General features: G+C 41.8%; 1 protein-coding gene and 3 pseudogenes across 1 annotated transcript; all 4 read right to left on the bottom strand.

The window, feature by feature from the left end:
* Positions 1 to 9,031: 9,031 nt before the first annotated feature.
* Positions 9,032 to 9,982, bottom strand: LOC130138938 (ribulose bisphosphate carboxylase/oxygenase activase 1, chloroplastic-like; annotated as a pseudogene).
* LOC130138975 (ribulose bisphosphate carboxylase/oxygenase activase 2, chloroplastic-like) lies at positions 9,839 to 11,859 on the bottom strand. The gene is made up of 5 exons (XM_056314808.1): positions 11,691 to 11,859; positions 11,031 to 11,347; positions 10,837 to 10,942; positions 10,656 to 10,741; positions 9,839 to 10,561 (listed from the first exon to the last, which is right to left on the bottom strand). Exons 1-5 carry the CDS (start codon positions 11,733 to 11,735, stop codon positions 9,997 to 9,999), a joined length of 1,119 nt encoding a protein of 372 aa, XP_056170783.1. The 5' UTR covers positions 11,736 to 11,859; the 3' UTR covers positions 9,839 to 9,996.
* A 461-nt stretch (positions 11,860 to 12,320) lies between these two features.
* On the bottom strand, positions 12,321 to 13,207 carry LOC130138976 (uncharacterized; annotated as a pseudogene).
* Positions 13,208 to 15,885: 2,678 nt separating this feature from the next.
* Positions 15,886 to 18,191, bottom strand: LOC115669313 (L-type lectin-domain containing receptor kinase IV.1-like; annotated as a pseudogene).
* Between the last annotated feature and the right edge of the window lie 4,068 nt (positions 18,192 to 22,259).

Here is a 22,259-nt window from a genome sequence, read left to right on the forward strand (position 1 = left end):
TTCATATTTGGCTTGGGAGCATCAAGGGCTTAGAAGAATTTTTATCTTGCAGCGTCAAACGAGTGGTGCAAATTTCAAAAATATCCACTCCACGTGAGTCCAATGAATTGATGGATGTCTTGGACTTTCAGTGGACGAACCCAGCAGTGTCCTGTTCATAAGGCAAAGAGGACCTCATGGTGAGAACGAGAGGATTTCGATTTCATACTGCATTTGCAGTCGCGATGACCCTGAATAAACAAATCCGACGGATGCTACCGAGTGGTTCGCAATCTGACTGCTGTGGACATCGCAAGAAGTCGTGGCCCCCGAATCCGATGACGACTTTTTGTCAGAGTTTAAGTCTGGGGGAAAGAGAGAATGAAGGAAGGTGGGTGTGACAGAATAGACAATTCATGTTACAATGCATTTTGTTTTCCTTCCTTTTCCTCGGCCGCTCGCATCTTAACACCCATATAATTCAATCTCGTCATATCCTTCCTTTCTTTTTTCTCTTATAACTATCTAAATCCCAATTTTGTTCTTTCTAATCACCTCATCCAAACTAATGTTGTGACGCCTTGGATTTAACTTATTGTGATATTGTCCATTTTGACCTGTCACATATCGAACCTCACGATTTCGTCCTTTGACATACAAGTGGTCATCCGTCTTAGGAGTGCTACCATCAAAGTTGGCTTAGCTTAACTTTAGAGTTTCAAAGCAGAACTTGCAATTACATCAAAATGCACCTCCATGAGTTAATTTCATTCGTACCCCTTTTGCCATCCTAAAAACTTGTCAAGAGTCGCTCCTCGTCCAGACTCTCTAGCTTCGGCTATCACTTCCCACCCTTGTCGGACATGGTCATTACAAACATAAACTCAAAAGATAAATACAACTTCTCTCGTACCATAAGATGTGCCCATGCCCTTCTTCTCGTTACATGTACACAAAAAAAATCTTGTGGCGGGGGGCGTACCAAGAAGACCAGGAGGCAGAAACGTTTGAGCAGAACTTCTTCACCAAACTTTCGTGGACCATGCGGAGACCATTCTAGAAATGGCGACCGAAACTGTGGACTTTCGTAGTGTTTCATCCTCCCACCATGTGTTTGTCTCCCGTGGACCCCCATGCCTTACAAGTGGCTCGATCACATGTTTGTTTTTATTATGGGAAAGAATAGTCGCACAAGTAAGAAAGAAGAATAAATTTATGGAGTAACGCACGCGTCGGTTTAAATACCTACGAATCCCTTCACATGGTTTTAGAATGTACATGAAATTAACCGGATTTATCCCTCGTATTCCTCCTCCATCCAAACACAGTTATGCTTTTAGAACCCTTTTTTCTTCCCTCCCAATCTCTCCTAACAAGCATGGTGTCGGTGTGGATCCGGCAGTTCATATTGACACTCTAGTGCATGCCACACGCTATGCATTGTATTTCAAATATAGGAACACGACACTTTCAGCTTCGAATTATTAATTGACAATCTGTTTCTACATCCCACGGTTTACAATCATGTTCAAATCATTGGCGCGAGAGAAATGGGGAAAGTATGCTAAGATTTTTTTAGGGTATTTTGGAGATTCAAAGGATAGATTAGAACTCCCTCCTGCATATACAGCACGTGAAACTCTTTTTTTTTATGCACATCATACGTCAATCACATTTGATGTGGATTGTTTTAGTAACAGTAATGTATACGCAATGTGTAGAAAAAAATTGCATAGATTTTGCAGTTGACAGTAATCCTAGATAGATATACATACAAATCTGTAGAGTTTACTTAGATTAGTCTTATTCTAAGAGATGCGAGCACGTCTCAGTTCTCATGAATGTGAACAGGAAGTTGCTTAGCAAGTTAGCAGTATTCTTTAGTTGACTTGGGTTTTGCTAATTAAAGATGACTGAAAGCTGACGTTAGGTTCCAAAATCTCAAGCTATGTTGATTTTCTTTGTTCATATATATATTCACTTTTGATAATGGAGACGTGTTGACCACAAATTTCAGTAAAACAAGGCCACAGCAGCCGGTAGGATTTGTGGAGAAACCTAAAGGTAAATTCTATGACATACCGTCATACAATGACATACCTCGTTTACTTCAACGGCGGCAGCTAAAGAAAAAGGGATCACACTATTAACCCCGGTACTTTTTCAATTTGTTCAACCTCGCTTTATAGTCTCTAAACTATATATTAAATGTACAAATTGATCATCCGTTGAAAAAGTAAATGAAAACACTGATGTTCGTTTAACCACCATTAAATGTTGACGTGGCATCTTACGTCTCTTTTAAATTTTATCTAAGAAATATTTGATTGAACAAATATATTTAAATAATAGAAAATACAAAATGAAAAAGGTTTGCACTTCAGTCCTTAACAAGGTTGCTCCACCCCACTTCAGCTGGCCCAGGTGGTGGCCACGAGCCACCATGAAGGTTAGCGGTACCATTATCCCTAGGAAAGAACCATGAGAACATTCTACGTCATTCTACGCCAAACAGCCGCCACCAAGCTTATTGACTCTCTTGCACTGTTTGCTCTCAATTTTATGCTGACCTAACTTAATTTAAGAATTTGATATACATGATGCATATAATCTCTAAACGACAATACATTACTTGTTTGGAACATGAAATGTTGACCGCATATGAAGTGCTTACTTTGGGTCCCCTTTGATTTCGCAATACAATTTATATTTAATTTACATACTACGGCAAAACTAGATAGAACCATACCCTATGTGTAAATATGACGATTTATGTGCATCGGTGAATAGCGATAAAATCAAAAAGACTTTATGCATGTGTTGGTTATGGAAAAAAAATATATACCTTTCGTGAATCAAACATTAATTAAGTAGATCGTGAAACAAAATCGCCTTTTGCGAATGTAAATTTGTTCCAGCAAAACGAAACTAATCAAACTGGGGGAGTCCACAACTCTGCCCACAAAAACAAGAAAAGATTTGAGGGGTCTACCCCTCATAAGTTCACTTCTTTCCTCCACATCACTTGCCTTTAGTGCAGAGAAACATGGGAAGAAGAAAGTGATCTTTTATACTTTCATTCTCCAAAAACAGGGATGATCAAATCATCCGGCTCTCCGCAAATTGTTTCGTGGCAGCGGTAGGTCCGTCAATGGCGACGAGAGTAAACAGACCGTCGCCCTCTCTCGTTATTCTAATGAAAACGAGCCGTGGGATGATCTCACGGGACTCTCTATGGACGGGGGATGATGTTTCGTCCCCGTTTCTCCCTTGATCATCAGGAGAGGAGGTTGCTAAGCAAGCCTCATCATTTGGTTAAGTAGCAAAAGCGACAGGTGTTGTTATCTGGTGGGCGGTGATGGGTAGCTATCAAGAACAACAATGGAGTAGACTAGACTTCAATAGGAAGTAAATTAGTTCTGTCACCATTGCTTATGAATATAATAGGAATAGCTGATTAGGTTTGGTGGAAAAATTTAATGGATTCAAGCCTAATGATCTAGATAAGATCAGAATGTACTCCTGCATTAGGGTTCTTAATTACTTTCCACAAAGAAATATGTATACGTGCGTAAATAAGTATATGAAGGACCATTATGGAGTCAACATTAGTAGGAACTGATTAATTTTGCACATTGCTTATGAATATAATAGGAATAGCTGATTAGGTTCGATGGAAAAATTATTGGATTCAAACCTAATGATCTAGATAAAGTAAGAATAATAACAATCCTACTTTCCATAAAGAATTTTTCAAAAGTTACTTAAGATGCGTTTGTTTCGCGGAAAACTCAGGATTTGGAAAATATTTTCTGACGAATGATTGGTTATATCATTGAAAAAATTAGTCAACGCTTCTCAAATGGAGGTTTGTGATAATTTCCCCACGAGAAAGTAAGATGCATAAAGACAATGATGAATCGAGAATGCTATATAAGTGGAGTGTGACACAAAATTTTCATAAAACTAATACATATAAGTTTCTTTTTGGATAATTGTTTCCCCTAAATAATTGGAAATTTTAGGAACAAGGGGACGGGGCCACCACTATCCCCTAGGTCTGCCAATGGATACATGTATGGCGTCAAGTACGACGCGATTCATAGCTCGCGAGTCAATAATAATTGATCATTTGCACCCATAATTGTTTTGTAATGTATCCATCACACAAAATACTTTTTCTCTTGTAAGGAAGATTGACGTGATAAAAAAATTTTACGGCTCGAGAAGGTGCACGAAACATCCGAGGTTCAATCAACATTAGCTTGAACAATGTCGCCAGAAACTGAAAATAGAAGGTGCACGAAGATAATCTTTTTTATATATGAAGAGAAATTTCAAACTCAACATCGAGGATATTAATTATTAAACTCTCCTAGCACAAACCCACAATGCGTTACATTCGTCAAACTTGGCTGGTTTCCTAAATGCTCAGTGACATCACATTCGCCCACTTCCATCTCAATCTTTGGAATATAATTTGAAGTTTTGAAAGCTGCCACTCCTATCAATAATTCTAGAACAAAATGTTTGATAGAGTGGTGGATTCATGGCGATTGTGAGAGTTATGAGGTCATTGTCAACTTTTCACTCTGAACTAAGTCGAATGGGAACCTAGATCACCAATTATTCGACAAGTTTAAACTGATAATTCAATACGAAATTTAATATTTAAATATTCTCACATCAATATTATTAATTTAAATTGCCCCTAGTCGTGGGGCACTTACTTCTCTTTCATAGAAAGGTGGCCAATTTTGTCTTCTCTTGGCTCACATATTTTGAATGCAATCTAGATTTTTCTATTGATCAAGTTGCAAATTTGCGAACTATTTATACGTTGGTCATTGATCAGGAGGATTCCCCACCACGTGTGACTTATTTTTACTTGGATTTTCTTCCACAACTAGCTGGCAACCTCGTGCACCGATCGGCCCAATTGTTCTGCAAATATAGATTTTCGTGCATGGTGATAATACAAATTAAAATGGGATATATGCACTAGAAGTCCTAAAACTTGTCACAAAAGTGCATTTGAGTCCTAAAACTTTCAAAAAGTGCAAACAAGTCCTAAAACTTATCACGAAAGTGCACTTGAGTCCTAAAACTTTCAAAAAGTGCAAATAAGTCTTAAAACTTGTCACAAAAGTACAAATAAGTCCTAAAACTTTAAAAAATACAATTAATGGAATGACTTGATTGAATCAATTTGATAAGTTTTGGGACTTGTTTGCACTTTTTTAAAGTTTTAGGACTCAAGTACACTTTCATGACAAGTTTTAGGATTTATTTGCACTTTTTGAAAGTTTTAGGACTCAATTGCACTTTCGTGATAAGTTTTAGGACTTGGAATACACTTATCTCAATTAAAATTTTTTAATTGCAACTGTCCTTATACGAAATTATTTGATTGCGATAATGTTGCTTGATAAGTACACTTGTTTCGGTCGGAAGGTCGCTGAATAGCCAAGTATTTTCAAAATAAAAAAAGTACCTAAGTCAACAAAGTGCATACTTTTTGAAATATAATCAAATTTTATTTCAATGGTAGCTTCATGATTTTTTTAATCTGAAGCATGAAATTAATTCAGCTAACAAAATTATATACGTTTATGAAATGTAAATTGACAATTTAATTTAATTTAAGATATTGGCTATCTTGTTGTATTATTCTATATCATTCAATCCAAGTTTGGGATAATGTCACTTTTCCTTGGTTATTATTACTTTCTTCATTTATCAAGATGGAAGAGTATATCTTTTCTCAATAATTTAAGAGACTATATATCATACTTAAAAAATTATATTTATACATCAAATGAAAAAATAACATGTAAAATTTTACTTTTCCATTTCAATTTGTATTTCTTTATTGGTATAAAATGCGGGGAAAATGATCAAAACGGTCTTAAACCTATTGCAATTATGCCAATTCAATCCTAAACTTTTTTTTTGCTAATTCAGTCATAAACCTTTTGTATTTATGCCAATTCAATCCATCCGGCAAATTTTGGCCGGCCAGCGCCGACGTGGAAGCCAGCTGGCATCAGCCCTCCAACCGACGCTGACGTGGCAATTTTTTAAATTTTTTTTTCTTTTTTTTTTTTCGTTTTCTTCTTCCCTTGGCCGGTCCAGCGACCGGCCAGGGGCTAGGGCCAACAACACTAGTTGCCGGCCACTGGTGAGGCTCCCCCTCATCGGCACTAGCGAGGGCGAGATCAGTCGAGCAGCGACCATGGCGAGATCGAGGCTCGCCCTCGCTAGTGGCCGGTCGCTAGATCGGCCAAGGGAAGAAGAAAAGGAATAAAAATAAAAATATATATATTAAAAAATTGCCTTGTCAGCGTCGGCTAGAGGGTCGGCAACGTCCGGCCAAAATTGACCGGATGGAATTAATTGGTACAAATACAAAATGTTTAGAACTGAATTGGCTAAAAAAAAATGTTTAGAACTAAATTGGCACAATTGCAATAGGCTTAGGACTATTTACGTAATTTTCCCTAAAATGTGAAGAGGTGGAATATTCTAATGAAACAATGTCACACTTGGTCTTCGCTAATATCCTAATGATACTTGTCTCTACCTCATGCAAATGCTGGTAATTCTCCAAATTAGTTGATGTTTTGAGACGAAAGATGAGAGTAAACATGCTGGTTCTAGTTTTTAGCTCAACTTGCGACTTCCTGGGATCTTACTTTATTAAAGAAGGATTAGGAAAGAGCTAGTTTATCAATTCTGTGGGTATCTTGTTGATAGTTTCCCACTCTTGCTAATTTTTTCGGATCGTGTTGGGGTGGTGATGCATGTCGGTTGTCCGAAAGCTGAGAGACGCGAGAAACCATTTAATTCTTGAATAGTGAAATTGATCTGGGTGGCTGAACCGCGTAAATTGAATCTGTTCAATGTTGTTTAGTGTTTGCTAGGATATCACTCGGTATGATCATTGGGTTGTTTGTATTACGTGACCAAGTCGAGAACAAATTGTTTGCATCTCAAACAACAGCTACACAACCTTGAGAAACATATGCCAATGAAACTTCTACTGGACGTGAGCATGGTTAACTTTCAGAGGTGTGCTGATTGAGATACATATGGACTTGGTATAGATTGTCCATTTGGAGGGGTTTTGCTGCTTGCTGTTAGAAGTCCAGTCTAACAGCATTTTTTGTTGTTTGCTGTTAGTATGCGAGGATAGTCCAAGACGGATTGGCAGATCTGTTCAACGTCTGCAGACTGATCTATAATTCGTAATCTTCTGATCGGTCCATTTTATAAGTCTTCCTTTGCACATTAGTTGATGGCTTTACTCTCTATGCGTTTGCACCCATTTTGTCAGATTCTGAATTGAATGTTTGTTTTAGAGCAACAGCTGTTATTGCGCTTAGGTTTTGCTGTTACATACTTTGCACAGTATGTATTACATACTTGCTGTTACGTACCTGCAGAATTATAATCTTTCCCCTTAGTTTCTTATTTATCTTTGTGTGGTCTTCAATGTTTTCTCAAATTACATAGTAGAGCAATGGAGTTAGAGTGGGAACGTAGCAACAGTATTAGCCTACTTCAATAGAAAGAAGTGTAAATCAGATATTTGGAAATGACAGTAACAGAAGCATAGTGGGTTGTAGGCTTGGTGTCAATCCAACTCAATTTTCCATGCCCCACATTTACAAGCGAAGTAGAAACAACGATGAAGTGTGTTGACTCAAGGAGAAGGAGCAAGATAAGAGAAATCATCAAGCAGCAATAGCCACACTACAATCTCAGCATGATGCATTGATCTTCCCATTGAAGTCGAAGAAAGATTTGGAGCCCTCTGCTGTAAGAAAACAGGTGGACGCACTTAAACTCTATGGTGCTAATGAGTCAGTTGAGAGGTCACTCCTTGGACTTGCAAGTATATGTTTCTTTATGGGGTTTCTTTGCATTCCTCCAATTATTTTGAAAGACTGTTGTATTCCAACACTAGAATTTCCGTGTTCACCTCCAATTGATAATGTATAGGCCTTTGGTCTAAGCAATTTGGTTCAAGAACTTAAACCTCCCATTGACACTCTCTGAGTATCTACAAGCAAACGTCGCCTATGAGTTCATAGATAGTTTAGTCTAGGTTTGGAATTGTTGTATGACTGTTAGTATGCTGATTGATATATTTGAAAGCATTTTGGGATGAATTGTACGTTGCAGCACTATAATACTATTTTCCGAGTGCATTTTGGAATCAGTTTTATCTAACAACTACTATTATTGAGATAGATCATGAGGATCAAGCCCTCACACCGTTCTGTTCGCTGCTTATATCGTATGAATGTTTATTCGATAACTGGTACATGGTGTAGAGTGTAGTGATGATTTCAGTGGAAGATGTTGCAGTAAAGGCTGCCATGGACTCAGCTGTGTGAAAAGCGAAGATGAGCAAGCCAAGAAAATGATTAATCGGGGCAAGATTGATTTGAAATAGTCAAGTAGCAAGAGTGGCAGATCTAAGAACAGTTCTAAGACCAAGAGACAGCCGATAATATGTTTGTTTTGTCGCCTAAAATGTCCAAAGGGAACATTGCTAAATGGCCACCCTAAGAACCTCGAGCAGCCAAGTGATCACTAATTTCGATAAAATCCAGTATGTGGTAGAAAAGCTGAAGTTGTGAATGTTAAGATTCTGAAAGGCAGTTAATATAAAGCCGATGAAGAAGGCAGAGAAGTTGAGAATGGCAAACCTACAGTACATACGGTCAACCAAAACAAAAATGGATTATGAAGATCGGGGGAAAATGGAAACTTTAAAGCCGAGACAGTTACCAGGGGTAGTGGAATCATTTACCAGCACATGGATCAGTGAAGTTCGAGAAGCCACCAGGTACAGATGGATTTCTGAAAGAGAGGAAGGTGCACAAAAACATCTGAAGAACATGACACAACTTCGTTTAGTCTTTTCCATCTGAGACTTCTATTCTTTTGCGATTATTTACATGTTCATGTAACAAACCATTTTGATCTCTTGTTCGGCGGTATTGTGCTATCAAGGTCCAACCATTTTCCAGCTGCAGTCGAACCCCTTAAGCCGAGTAATCATTCCTTTCTTGGCTGAAATTTGTCTGATCTCTATTTCAATGACTGCGGAGAGATTTTAAGGTGGTCATTTCAAGCTATTGCACGTTGTTGGCTATTTTATTGGCAACTTTGAGCGAACAATATGTCATGACGAAGGACAACTTGTGAGAGGTTGCAAGAAATTGAGCAAGCAGCCCACATCTTGACATACTACCATGTGATTAGCCAAAAGAAAGGGAAAATAAAGAAAATGCTACTACAGATTTGGTCTAAAGCACTCTTAACTCTCTTAACAGGTATACAGTACACTTAAGGGGTTTAAAACCCTATTTAACTATCCTTAATGGCTTGTAAGGGATCTAAAAGGGGTACACGCAGCTTCCATCATCGCTTCGAGCAGTTGGATCATAAATTGTAGCAGATGGGTCGGTGCTTTGCCTGCATCGAAATCAACAACAATTGAAATGCTTAAGTTATGGATCTTCCCAAATCTTCATTTGTACTGTCATCCTCAGTCCAGAGCCAAATCTTCGACCCTGTCCTTTTAGGATAGAAAGGATCTAACCATAGAAACTCCCATTCTTAATGGCATCCTCGTTCGCATCCCCAAGAGCGGCCTCTTTCAAGTACTTAACGGCCAACTGCACTCTCTTCACATTCTCTTGCTCCTGGACAAGCATGTTCCCGTACTCGAGTAGCTTGTCCAGAGTCATCCTCGGCTGCTCGAAGGTCGGGGGTCCCTCTTTGGAGTTCACATGCCTTTTTCCGACGTTTTCAACTCCAATCTCGGCAACCCATTTCCTCACTTCATCGTCATACACTCTTGCCCTGAGTGCGCCAAAGAAATCCGCACAGCAGACACTGATGTTAGTTCCATCTTCCTAATTTACATTCTCCATATATCTACTGTCAAAAGTATGAATTCTCTTCCAACAATAACAAAGATTGCCATCACAAATAGGTTAATCAGCTAGGAATGTTAGTTCGCTTGCTATGTTGCACAATGATAAAAAGAGTAGGATTAAGGAATGTCAATTTAAGATTAAGAAGAAGCTTACCAATTGATTGACCAGGGAATGTGTCGACAAGCTTGACTATATCTTCCTTTGGGACATTGTCGGTCCTGAAAATCCCAGTACAAACGCCGATCCTGTCTTCCTGTGTGGGCGCCCAGTAAAACTTCTCCATCCGGCCATCGCGAATGAGAGGGGCGTACAGCATGGAGAAGTCGTTCTCGGTGACTGTGATGGGAACTCGGGGATTCTCCTCCTTGTTGTACATGCCGGGAAGTTGCACGTTGGTGGGATTGTCGGCAATGTTCACGAGGGTCGCGTTCACCATCTGGTTGTTCACCGTGTACTGTGTGGTCCCACCGAGCCTTCCCGCTCCTGTGTCGAGATCGTTGATAAAGAGGCAGCACATCTTCCCTTTCCTGATGATGTCGGTCGCCTCCCGATACCTCTGTCTGATCAGCTTTGCAGGCTCACCAGCGTTCCCGCTTTCTAGTTCTCCCGCGCTCATCATTATGGGGCTGAAAATCCATTTCCATATAGTCATCAATGCTCAGGTATCTCTTTATTTGAAGATTTTCAATATCTTAAGGAATAGAAATTGATGAAACCTACTTGATTCCCATTTTGGCGAACACGAGCTCGCATTGGAATGATTTTCCCTGGCCTTTGCCACCCCAAACACCCAAAATGAGAGGAACCTGTCATCCATAGAGTTAATCATCGATGAAATTTCTTTCCTCTTGAAATTCAAATTTCAAAATTAAGTCGCATAATTTCGATATGTTAAACTAACCTTGATGTTTGGAAGATTCAAGAAGTTCTTGGTTATGTGAACCACAACTTTGTCCATAAATGCAGGAGCAAAGTAGAAGCCATCCATGGTGTTATCAAATGCAAACCTACCACAACGAGTTCAGTACTCGAATCAACTGATTTTCCTTCACTTCCAAAACTTATTTAAAAGACGTGGCCATGTGTGTTACTCACTGTCGAAGACCGGCGATGATGTAGTCGTACGAGCTCATGACGGCATAGTGAGTACCAGTCCCCATCGGCGCTTGAAAGAGAGCGTCGACCATCCCCTTTCCTCTGGTTATGTCTTGCTGGTCATCGGAGGTGTCGGTCACAAGCCCTCTCCATCTGTCCTTAGATGTCTGTTTCTCCTCATTGTACTCCACGACCGCCTTCAGTCTCTTAAACAACACTTTCGGGTGGTTGATCTTAGAGCTCTGTTTCTTCAAGCTCCTCCCGAAGAACAGAGAGCTAGGACCCGAATTTCTCGCGATGGCCCGGCTCGAATTGAGCTGAACAAGGTCAGGCCATTGTTAACATGAAGTCCCGCTAAAGCAGGAGACTCTAACACAGACATTGCAGATTCCGTGAACACAGTATGAACTCACTAGCTATGGAAGCTTAACCAGTTACGCGTGATCTCATAACTTCCCTAAAGATGAACAGAGACAGCAAACTCTTTTCAGGAAAACAGAGTGTGCTTTTAGCTCGTATGCTTAAACAGCTGAATGACCACGATGATCAAGCAAAGACGATGAAATAGAGAAGAAAGGACGAAGCGGGTTCGACACTTTTCATGAGCTCAGAGCCAGAAACAACGCACAAAAACAGGAATGGGCGGGAAAAACAGAGTACCGATGCGGTGTAAACAGCTGCGGCAGCTGGCACCGAGGCAGCCATAGATCCGTGCCGAGTCGAACGGCTACGATCAAGAGGGGCAAGTTGACAGAGGTTGGTAAGTAGGAGACGAAAAGAACGTGGAAGCTGAGCGTGCTGTTTTTGGAGTGTTGTCGTTGACGACGGAGAAAGAGAGAGGAGGGAGAGGAGTTTTATAGAGAGAGAGAGGGAGAGAAGAAATCCTGTGGGTGAGCTTTGCCAAGTTCCCAGCGGCCACACGTTGAAAATTTTTGGCCCGTATTCACGTGGCACTGGGTGACAGGGACGTTGTTGGTTTTGGATATTGAGAACTTTCCTGCACAAAGTCAAAGAAAGAGGAGAGAGAACAAAATGAACCTAATTCCCTAAAAAAACCCTAAAATTAAAGTCTAGATTTAAATTTGACCCAAAATTTTTTTTTATCATATAAAAAATCACAAACTTTCAATAGATTTCCAAATCGACCATTCGTTACATTTCCATCCTATTTCCATCTTATTTACACCATTAAAGTCCACTGTTGTGCCACGTGTCAATCTTTCTTTTTTTATTTGACTTTTCTCTCTCCTCACTATCTCCCAAGTCCGCTTTTGTCAAAACTCTCGCTCTTCGTCGCTCTCTTTCTCTCTATTCCCCATTAATCCCTTCTGTGTGTCATGAGCTCTCTTTCTCCCTCTCCCTCTCCCCTACAACACCCAGATCCGCCCCTGCTCGACAAGCTTCCACACCTTTTGGTCTTGGAGGAGGCAATCCAACCCCCCAGCATCGTCATCATCGGCAACCGGTCTTCCGACAATTCGAGCGTCCTCGAGTCCTTCGCCGGCATCAACCTGCCATGATGGCATGAGGCAAGGCATTCGCACGCGAATCGCTCCCATCATGCGACTCCAAGACAACCCATACGCCGATCGCCTGGACCTCTACCTCGAGATCAACGACAAAGTTGACCCCATCGATGAGGACCACATCTCCGAGGCCATTACTACCGCCAGGTCCGGTGAGAACCAAACCGGGCATGGACTTTCCAATCCGGCTAAATATGCTGCTCTCTCACAACGACTGGCAATAACGCAGCGAGGCGATCTCAGCCATGGCGGATCCGATCCAGGCATTGAGCGGGTCTGAGTCGAAGCCCTCGATGATCACGGTGGAGCCAAAGGAGGTGATGGAGTCGGGGACGAAGAGGAAGGTGTCGTCCAACGTGGTGGAGGAGGCGCCGGTGAGGAGGCACATCAAGAACTTGGGGGTTGGAACCATCGCTCGAGGTTGGGGCGAGGATGCAGTGGATGGCATCACAGTCGCGGAATTGGAGGGCCTCGTATAAGGTGCAAACCACCAGAAAATGAAATTTTTCTGCTAACCTTTGCTTTGGGTTCGATGCGGTCGGAGGAAATATTCACTGGTTGCTAATCGCCACGTCAAGAGCTGACGTGGCGAGCATGTTTTCTTTCCGTCTAATCATAAGTGGACACGTGGCTATGACGTGGAATAAAAAATTGATGTGGAAATTGTTGGTAAAAAATTGACAGTCTTGAAAAAACTTAGAAAGGAGGGACGAGATTTCTGGGTTTCTATGGACGGTGGTCGTTAGCACGGACGACGACGGCATCCGCTGGCGACGGCGGCTTGTCCACAATGGTGCCTCCAAATCGGGATGGCGATTCATCATATATCTGAAGCGCGCAGGGGTGGCCATGGACGGCGGCTAGTCCATAAGTTGGGCGGAGGTCAGCCATGGACAAGCACTTCATCTTCCTCTGTTTGCCCATGGCCAGCTGCTTGTCGCCAGATCTGTGAACAAGCCGTGTTGCTCGCCGCCATGGCTCCAGATTTTGGAGCTCGTCCACTTACTGCTCCAGATCTGGAGTTCTTACAAAAATCACGCTCGCGGCCATGGACGGTGGCTCGAGACATGGCCCCAGATTTGAAGTTTTTTTTTTTTTTGGTTAGAAGATTTGAAGTTCATCCACATGGTACTGCAAGTTCGTCCACCTACTGCTCCAGATCTGGAGTTCGTTCGCAGTTTTTGAATTCTTCTTCTTCCTTCAGATCTGGAGTTCTTTTGGGTTTTTTGAAACCTTCTTTTCCTCCTCCGTTGGTGTTCCTCTCATCTACAACACTTCTTTTCATTTCTTTTTCCTAGTCTGTGTTAAGAGCTCCAATTACTGGACTTTTTTGTTCTTTGGTCTGTAGTAGTTTATCGCATCATACTTTGCTAAAGTGAAGTTTGAATAGCCAACCACACCCTCAAGCCTCCACCTTCGACCAAAAACAAAATCTGGAGTTCGTTCACCGTCATCGCTCGTGGCCATGGACGGACGGTGCCTCAAATGCGAGTTCCTCCGGATCTGATCAACCCGAGCCGTGACTGGAGGTTGCGCGGTGGCTTGAGAATGGAGGTTGCGGCTTGGGCGGTGGAGACGGCCGAGCCTAGTTCATCTCAGGCCAGTTGAAAGAGAAGTCCCCTGTTTTATTTTTTGGGTGAAGAAGAAAAGAACAATTTCCACATCATTTTTTTATTCCACGTCATAGCCACGTGTCCACTTATAATTGGATGAAAGGAAAATATGCTCGCCACGTCAGCTCTTGACGTGGCGGTTAGCAACTACTGAATATTTCCTCGGCCGTAAGGTAGTCATTGCAAACTCCAACAACACTCCTCTCTCTCTCTCTCTCTCTCTACCATAGTATAATTGAAAGAGTTAATACCACGAAACACCTCAAACTGGTATATTTATAATTAATTTACCTTAAATTAATTTTTTAACCACAAAAAATTCTAAACTGGTATACCTGTGACAAATTTACCCAAAAAAATTTTTTTTGACCACAAAAATACCTTCATTGATATAATCGTGATAAATTTACGTTCAGTTAGTTTTGGTTAAATTTTACTTTTAAATTGCTTAGTTAGATGACACGTGGCAATTAACGGGATTTACTAATTTGGGGTTTTACCCCTCCGTATCAGTTTGTGATTTTTCATGGTATTAATTCAATTTAACAGACGATAAATTTGTCACAAGTATACCAGTTTGGAGTTTTTTGTGCTCAAAAAATTAGTTTAAGGTAAATTTGTCATAAATGTACCAGTTTGTGGTTTTTCGTGGTATTAATTCAATTTAACGGAACGAAAAATTTATCACAAGTGTGTCGGTTTTGGATTTTTTGTGCTTAAAAAATTATTTTTGAATAAATTTATCATAGGTGTACTAATTTGGATTTTTTCGTGATAAAAAAGTTAATTTGAGGTAAATTTGTCACAAGCATACCAGTTTAGGATTTTTTTAGTATCAACCGTTTTTTTTTAACTTGTTCTCTATTTGACGCTAAGAAGGAATGTTGGTTCATCTTCTAATTCCTACTAGCTTACACCACGAGTTTGGTTTTTGATTTTGCAAAGGCGCAAGGTTCTGCCGCTTGACATTGTCTTGTCAATTAATCTATTCAGCATTGGGGGGGGGGGGGGGAGAAGTGCATCGTATAAGTTTAATGTTCACTTTGCCTCGAGCCAGTCAAATTCGGAGGGCCACGCCGTACATCGCGTCAATGACTCGCCAAGAGGAACTCGCGTCTCTCCCTCTCCTCTTCGTCTCTCTGTTTGGTCGCTTTTTGTCTTCCACCTCTTCCCCTCTCTTCTTGATCTGCGACTGGCCACCACCCCACTCTCTCTCTCTCTCTCTCTCTCTCTCTCTCTCTCTCTCTCTCTCTCTCTCTTCTTCGAGGTCAGCACCACCTCCGTCAACCGCCATAGCCACGTCCATGGCCCCCATAACCCCGTCCTGACCATTTCCAGATCCTTCCTCTTTCTCTCTCCTTGGCTACGATTTCGCGGTGGAACAAAAGGACAGAGAGCTTGCCATCTTGGTGCTTAGTGATGGCGGCGACCGACGCGGCTTCGAGAGATGGCGACGACGAGAACTGTGATGGGACTCGGTTTCGTAACAAGGGAGAGAAACGAGATAGTTGCAGTGCAGCAAAAACAAAAATATGAACAAAAATCTGAGAGGGAGTAAAGGAAAACCAGAGGAGGAGAGAGAAAACTTTTTTTTTTTTTGGGTGATGCGGCGTGGTTAGGCCTACAGATCAATAATAAAGTGCACCGATCAGTGAAATGGCGCCCGAGAGCAGCAGCCGGGGGCGGCTGCCGCGCCGGCAGCCAATTTGAGCCATATAAAAAATTGGAGAGTGTATTTTAGCGATGCTTCCACCGACTAGTAATAGAATGACTCGATGTTCACCAGATAAAGAGCATGGAATAAGATTAGAAACTACACCATGAGGCTCATCGCCCACCCGAGAGAAGCGATTCTACGACAGAAGACGATTGTTGAAATGCCTTGTCCAAGGAGGACGGAGACATGGCCAAACCATCAAAACCTTCGTGATGACCGAATGTTAACCTGCTGCCGATGGACGACAACTCTGGCATCGGAATATCGCCCTCCAAGTAATGCAAAACTTGACGCATGCTCGGCCTCATCAACGGGTCGGAATGGGAACACATCAACCCGAGTTTCAGCACCAACTCCATCTCTTCTTCCACAAACTCCGCCCCCAACTTCGGATCTCTTGCCTCGAGAATGGCACCTCTGTTCCCGCAAGAAAATACCCAGTCCACCAATATCGCGTCCTCCACGTCCCCCGTCTTTATTGGCCTTCTCCCGCAAGCGACCTCGAGCAAAAATATTCCGAATGCAAACACATCGGTGCTCCTAGTGGCCTTGCCGGTTCGCATGTGCTCAGGGGCAAGATAACCGAGCGTTCCTGCGACGTGAGTTGTTTGCGGGTCGGTTCCATGGTCGTATAGCCTGGCAAGCCCAAAATCTCCCAAGTCTTCCATTTAAATCAGCGTCTAGCAAGATGTTACTCGCCTTTATATCCCTGTGGATCACCACTTGCTCCCACCCTTCATGCAGATAAAGCAGCCCGGATGACACTCCTTTGATCACCCTAAATCTTTGCCTCCAATTGAGGATGGCCTTTGGTTGGTTATAGAGGTACTTGTCGAGGCTCCCATTGGGCATGTAGTCGTAAACCAAGAGCAACTCCCCTTTCCGGCGGCAGTAACCGAGGAGCGACACTATGTTGCGGTGACGGAGCCGACCGACGCTGATGATCTCCGTTACGAATTCTTTCATGCCTTGTCTCGATTCATGGGAGACCCTCTTCACCGCGATCTCTATCTTTGATGTGGGTAAGATTCCTCTATAGACCCGACCAAATCCACCGGTCTCTAGTAGCTCTTGCTCCTGGAATCCTTTTGTTGCAATATAAAGATCTTTGAACTTGAACCGATGTGGGCCATAGTCCCTCTCCCAATCTTCAAGGACCTCGGCAAATTTCCGTTTCCTTCTTATCACATGAATTACGCTCAAGATCAGCATCGATACAACGAAAAGAAGCACCCATGGTAGCTCTATAGTCAGTGCTTTCGACGTCTCCTTCTTTCCAATCCGAGGAAGCTTAGGAAGTTGGGACAGGGCAAGTGCCTGAGCCTCTCCATTTACCCTGAAGCTCCAACCCAGAACATAGTGAGAAGTTGGGAACGGACCGGTTGATGACGAGAAGCCGACATACATGCTCTGGTTGATGATCGACAAGAGATCATGCCTAAGAGACAAAAGGGGAGTCTGCGGTTTTTGCACATTGATTGGAGCCAAGGTGACATTGATCCGCTTTTCCATGCCATCGTAGTCCACCCAAACTTGCATTGCTTTACCGCTGATTAGAGTCAAGTTCTTGAACACCCCACCGTCTGCATGATACCCCGCCACAGTGGAGTTTGCTGATGTCAATCCGTTCAAGTCAATTCCGACATGATTATCGTTAATGTCCTGAAACTCGCTGCTCAGGATCGTGTCGAGTTCCACCCCGAACACATGATTGGTGGAGTTGCCGTTGTCGGTTTCGTTGAACATGCCGAGGTATTGGCTTGGCAGGGACCCGGGAAGGCCTCTCTGGGGCGCAACTACGAAGACGATCCCATGGGCACTCAGAGTTCCATATTGAGGTTGAATAGCGAAGACAAACGAGGTGGAGAAGGAGAAGACGGAGCCGTTCGGCGAGTTCTTGAACCGGACAGGATCGGGATGGAAGGCGTGACCCTTCTCCTGTTTGGTGTTGTTGGTCAGCTTCAGGAGGCCATTGGAGGTGACCCCGGCGATCCCATCGAGGCTCATATTGGCCGATCGGAAACCGTTGTACACGAAACTGGTCTCTTGAGCGGAAGCCAAAACTGCTAGCAGAGAGAGCTCAACAAGAATCTTGAAGAACATGGCTCCAGCTCAAAATTCTGCTCAGCAATTAGCTGAAGAAGGATGCAGTTAAGAGGGCTATAAAAATCCAGAAGAATCTTTATCTTGCAACGTCAAACGAGTGGTGCAAATTTCAAAAATATCTGCGCCACGTGAGTCCAACGAATTGATGAATGTCTTGAACTTTCAATGGACGAATTAAACAGTGTCCTGTTCATAAGGCAAAGAGGACCTCAAGGTGAGAACGAGAGAGTTTCGATTTCATAATTATTTTGGGTAAAATGGGATTTAAAAAATCTGGATGGTCATGCACGGAAACGTGGTGGTGAGCTATGTAGAACAACCGACAATGATTAGATTGCCACGTTAATAATTTTCGAGCGAAAATTGATTGAAATGACTATATTAGATTTTTGCGCAAAGATTTAAGATTAAATTTGCAAAATTAAAAACTTTAAACCGAATTGACATTCGTCTAATAATTTTACGATAAATTGGATAAACTTTTCCCCTTTTTCGATACGTTCACTTAAAAAGGTTATGGCATGATCATAGTGGTCATTGTATAGTTATGATGTACTTAAAATGAGAATGTCTAACGTGGAATATGGTGAGCGGTGAATTCGCCGATGGACGTCAATTTTGGCCCTAGTTTGTGGACCATAAAATTGCTAGGTAAAAGTGGGAAAATATTAATAAAGAAATAAATAAAGAGATGGCCATAGAGCAGAGGTTGAAAGTTCTAAGTGACAGTTGATTAGTCTATTCTCATAAAAGCATCGATAATTTAACCTTTGTTTTTTTTTGTCGAATTAATAATTTAACGTTGCTTAGAGCTTTTGTACAAGTCCATCGAAATTTCATTTCGTTATATATCTGAGGAACAATTTGGAAGAAGTAAAATTCTTTTCTCCAATAACTAGCAAAACTGCATATGTGTGTGTGTTAAAGGAAAGAAGAAAACAAATTTAAATTTACGTGGAGAGAGTGATAAAAATGAAATTAATATGGAAAAGAAAGTTAATTAGTCGATAGATGACTAATTTAAATTCAATTTTAGGAAATAAGATATTTTATCTATTTTGTTATACCATATCATCACAAGCTTAACAATCCATGCACGTGGAATTTTATGTATTTTTTAGTGATAATTTGAGATTGAAATCAGCTGTAAAACATGTTTGATATAGAGAACACCCATAAACTTATTAAAAGAAACTTTAAAGCTGCGGACTTTGGTTTTTTGTTTTGGATAATAAGGGTGGGGGAGGGCAACCAACATAATTAACCTTCTTAGCATCACTATGAGGGTTTCATCCTGTTACATAAAATTTTGTAAGTTTGTGATAGAAAAGCACTCAATGATTTCAAATAGTAATTAAAGTTCAATAGAGGGTGATCGATGACCAATTAAATTATTAAATTCAAGTATCATTCTGTATTAATATATCAAGTTATATTTGCATTTACTCAAAAGCTACAATGAGTCCTAAGTCAATTAGGTTACATTAATTTCTTTCAAAGTACATCGAAACTCTGATATGGGATCTTTTGCACGTGCAACTTAACACACCAAATTTCGGGTCGTTCTCTGAGATGGAATTATTAGGCTTTCCTACTCTATGTACTAACATTCAAAGCATCGTAGAAGAGTCATACATGATATTAAACACACTTGAAATTTGTGGGGGCATTGTCCTTCATCATACACCATCGGTCATTGACTTGTCGATTCGATGACCTCCCGAGCACGGCAAAACATCAACTCACGTTGATGGATGCCTTCGTCTAGTTTGGCCATTTAATGAAATGTCTTAAATGGTGTACAGAGACGGGTAGATTACATTGGAACTTTAATGCGTGAATGATAATAATTCTGTTTGTGTTTTTCTATTTTTTTGTTCCTGGGAACATGTTTACAACAAAAATCCGTTTGGTATTGCAATATCATTTTTCTATTTTTCAAATAAATTTGTACTCCGGAAATAGGTTTGAAATAGAAATTAAAAGTAAAAATTTTATACTTTTCTATTTTTTAAATAGAAATCAGAAATAAAAACTCTTCTAATCGTTTGCCCTTATTACTTGCCGGCCGCCCACACGCTGCTCGCCGTTGTCGCCGGTCGCTTCCCACCCCCGCCTCTCGCTGCTCGTCTCCTGCCCGCCATCGTCCTCCGCGCTCCTGCTGTCCGCCGTCGTCGTCTGTCTCCCACCGCCATCTCCCGCTGCCCACCATCTACCTTCCTCGGCCGCTCAATGCCAACCACCTTCCACCGTCGATCGCCGCCACCCAACATCGCCCACCTCTTGTTGCTGCCCGCCCGCCGGCCGCCTCCCATCGTCGTCCTCCGCTGCTAGCCACCTCCCACCGCCACCCGCCTCCCATCGCGGGCTGCCTCCCACCACCGCTCGCCGTTCGCCGCCTCCCGCCCGCTGGCCACTTGTGAGAGAGAAATTTTGTGTCGTTATCAAATGAATTTCTATTTCAGAAACATAAATTTTGTGTTGTTATCAAACGCGTATTTTGACTTAGAAGCTCATCCATAGAATATAAATAGAAAAATCAATTTCTGGCCAGAAATTGATTTCCGGAACAGAATAGTTATCATTCGCACCCTAATAAGTTGCTAATAAGACTCGAAGCAATCAGTTAATCATACAACAGAGGGTTCATCATTCGAAAGGCCAGTTGTATGTTTGTTAGCGGTGCACAAGTTGGGACAATGATAATTGAAATTGCACGAGAGTCGATTCCATGCTGCTGCAAATCATTTGGATCATTATAGGAACTTCGAATTATCTCACCAGAGCAATGTGTTTGGCTGATTTCTTTGGCCTCTCGCCATTCATGATTGTTGTTGTGGAAGCCAAGCGATCGAACAATAAATTTGACAGAATAAAAAAATAAATTAGACATCAGATTTACGTAGTTCGGTCGTGGTAATCTACGTCCACGGGGAGAGCAGCATGAAATTCCACTATGGATCAAGCGATACAGCGGAGATTACAACCATACTCGAGTCACTCGAACACTCTAAGTGTTTCCCAAGTCTCAATTACACTTAATAACCCACGCAGTGTTTAGTTCCACAATTCCTCACGAAATAATCTCTCAATCTCGCGAAGGAATTATATACAAATCTTACCACAAGCTTTACTTGGCTTGAACACTAAACTATTGATGTAATTCCATGATAAATAATCCATGCCAAGCTTTCGGTCGCAATGGCGCTTCAAGACTTTTCTCTCTTGCTCTGGACATAGGCTTCACGAAAAACACTCTGCTCTTTTTCAACAATCGTGCATCAGGACTCCTCTATCCGAATATTTATATGCATATAAATGTGAGCCCCTTCTTCTTTGCCGACTTCATCAAGGAAGGATAATTCTTATCTTTTTATTTCTTATTGTCTCTGACCAATCAGCAAACCCAGAAGCCCACTTTTCACGGTCAAAGTCCAACAAACACTTGGGGACTTATTCATGGAAATAAGAAGCCAGAGTCCACACGGAAATTGATTTCCGTATATTCCCAACAGAGTCCAAGTTGGACTTTCCTATTTCACGCCCAAGACTCAGACGCATATTCGGAAAGCTAATTTCCGAAACTTGGCCATTGATTTTTTTTTAAATTCAGACCCATGTGGTGGGAACTCTTGGATATCTGGCCCCGGAGAACACTCGAACCGCTAGGGCCACTATGAGCATGGATGTTTTCGCGTTTGGGGCATTTTTGCTCGAGGTTGCTTGTGGTAGAAGGCCCATCGAGGCTCGGGTGGAGGAGGACGTGATATTGGTGGACTGGGTGTTTTCTTGCTGGGATAAGGGTGACATTCTAGAGTCAAGAGATCCGAATTTAGGTGTGGACTTTGTGGCGAAGGAGGTGGAGCTAGTGTTGCAACTCGGATTGTTGTGCTCCCATTCTGAGCCAATGTAGTGTAGTACTTGGAAGGGGATCTCGCAATGGAGGAGTTATCATCTCTTGGTATTTCAAAAAGCGGATTGACATTTGCATATCATGAAGGTTTTAGTAAGTCTACCATGTCTAATCCGCCTTTCGCAACATCTTCCGTCGCAAATTCTCTCCTCTCTGGTGGAAGATAAGTCTTAAGCTTGTTACATAAATAAAAAGCACATTTCATAGATCGAAGTAATTGTCAAACTAGTGTTCTCATGCGTCAATTATTCGTGGTTTGCGACTCTGCAAGTATATGTAAACTGTAAGTTAAGATTCTGTGGATCGAACCAATTTCTGCAGTATATTCTTACATGTTCTTGGGAATGTCCACAT

The sequence above is a fragment of the Syzygium oleosum genome, unplaced genomic scaffold (assembly GCF_021117445.2).
Source record: "Syzygium oleosum isolate NSW1041296 unplaced genomic scaffold, Sole_v2.1 Sole_v2.09, whole genome shotgun sequence".
In the NCBI taxonomy this organism is placed as follows: domain Eukaryota; kingdom Viridiplantae; phylum Streptophyta; class Magnoliopsida; order Myrtales; family Myrtaceae; genus Syzygium; species Syzygium oleosum.

Excerpts from the sequence above, each read along its gene's own strand:
- LOC130138975 (XM_056314808.1), bottom strand. The coding sequence starts at position 11,735 with ATGGCTGCCTCGGTGCCAGCTGCCGCAGCTGTTTACACCGCATCG. Across the intron at positions 11,348-11,690 it reads CAGCTGTTTACACCGCATCG|CTCAATTCGAGCCGGGCCAT; the intron begins GTACTCTGTTTT and ends GACCTTGTTCAG. Across the intron at positions 10,562-10,655 it reads TTCGCCAAAATGGGAATCAA|CCCCATAATGATGAGCGCGG; the intron begins GTAGGTTTCATC and ends ATGGATTTTCAG.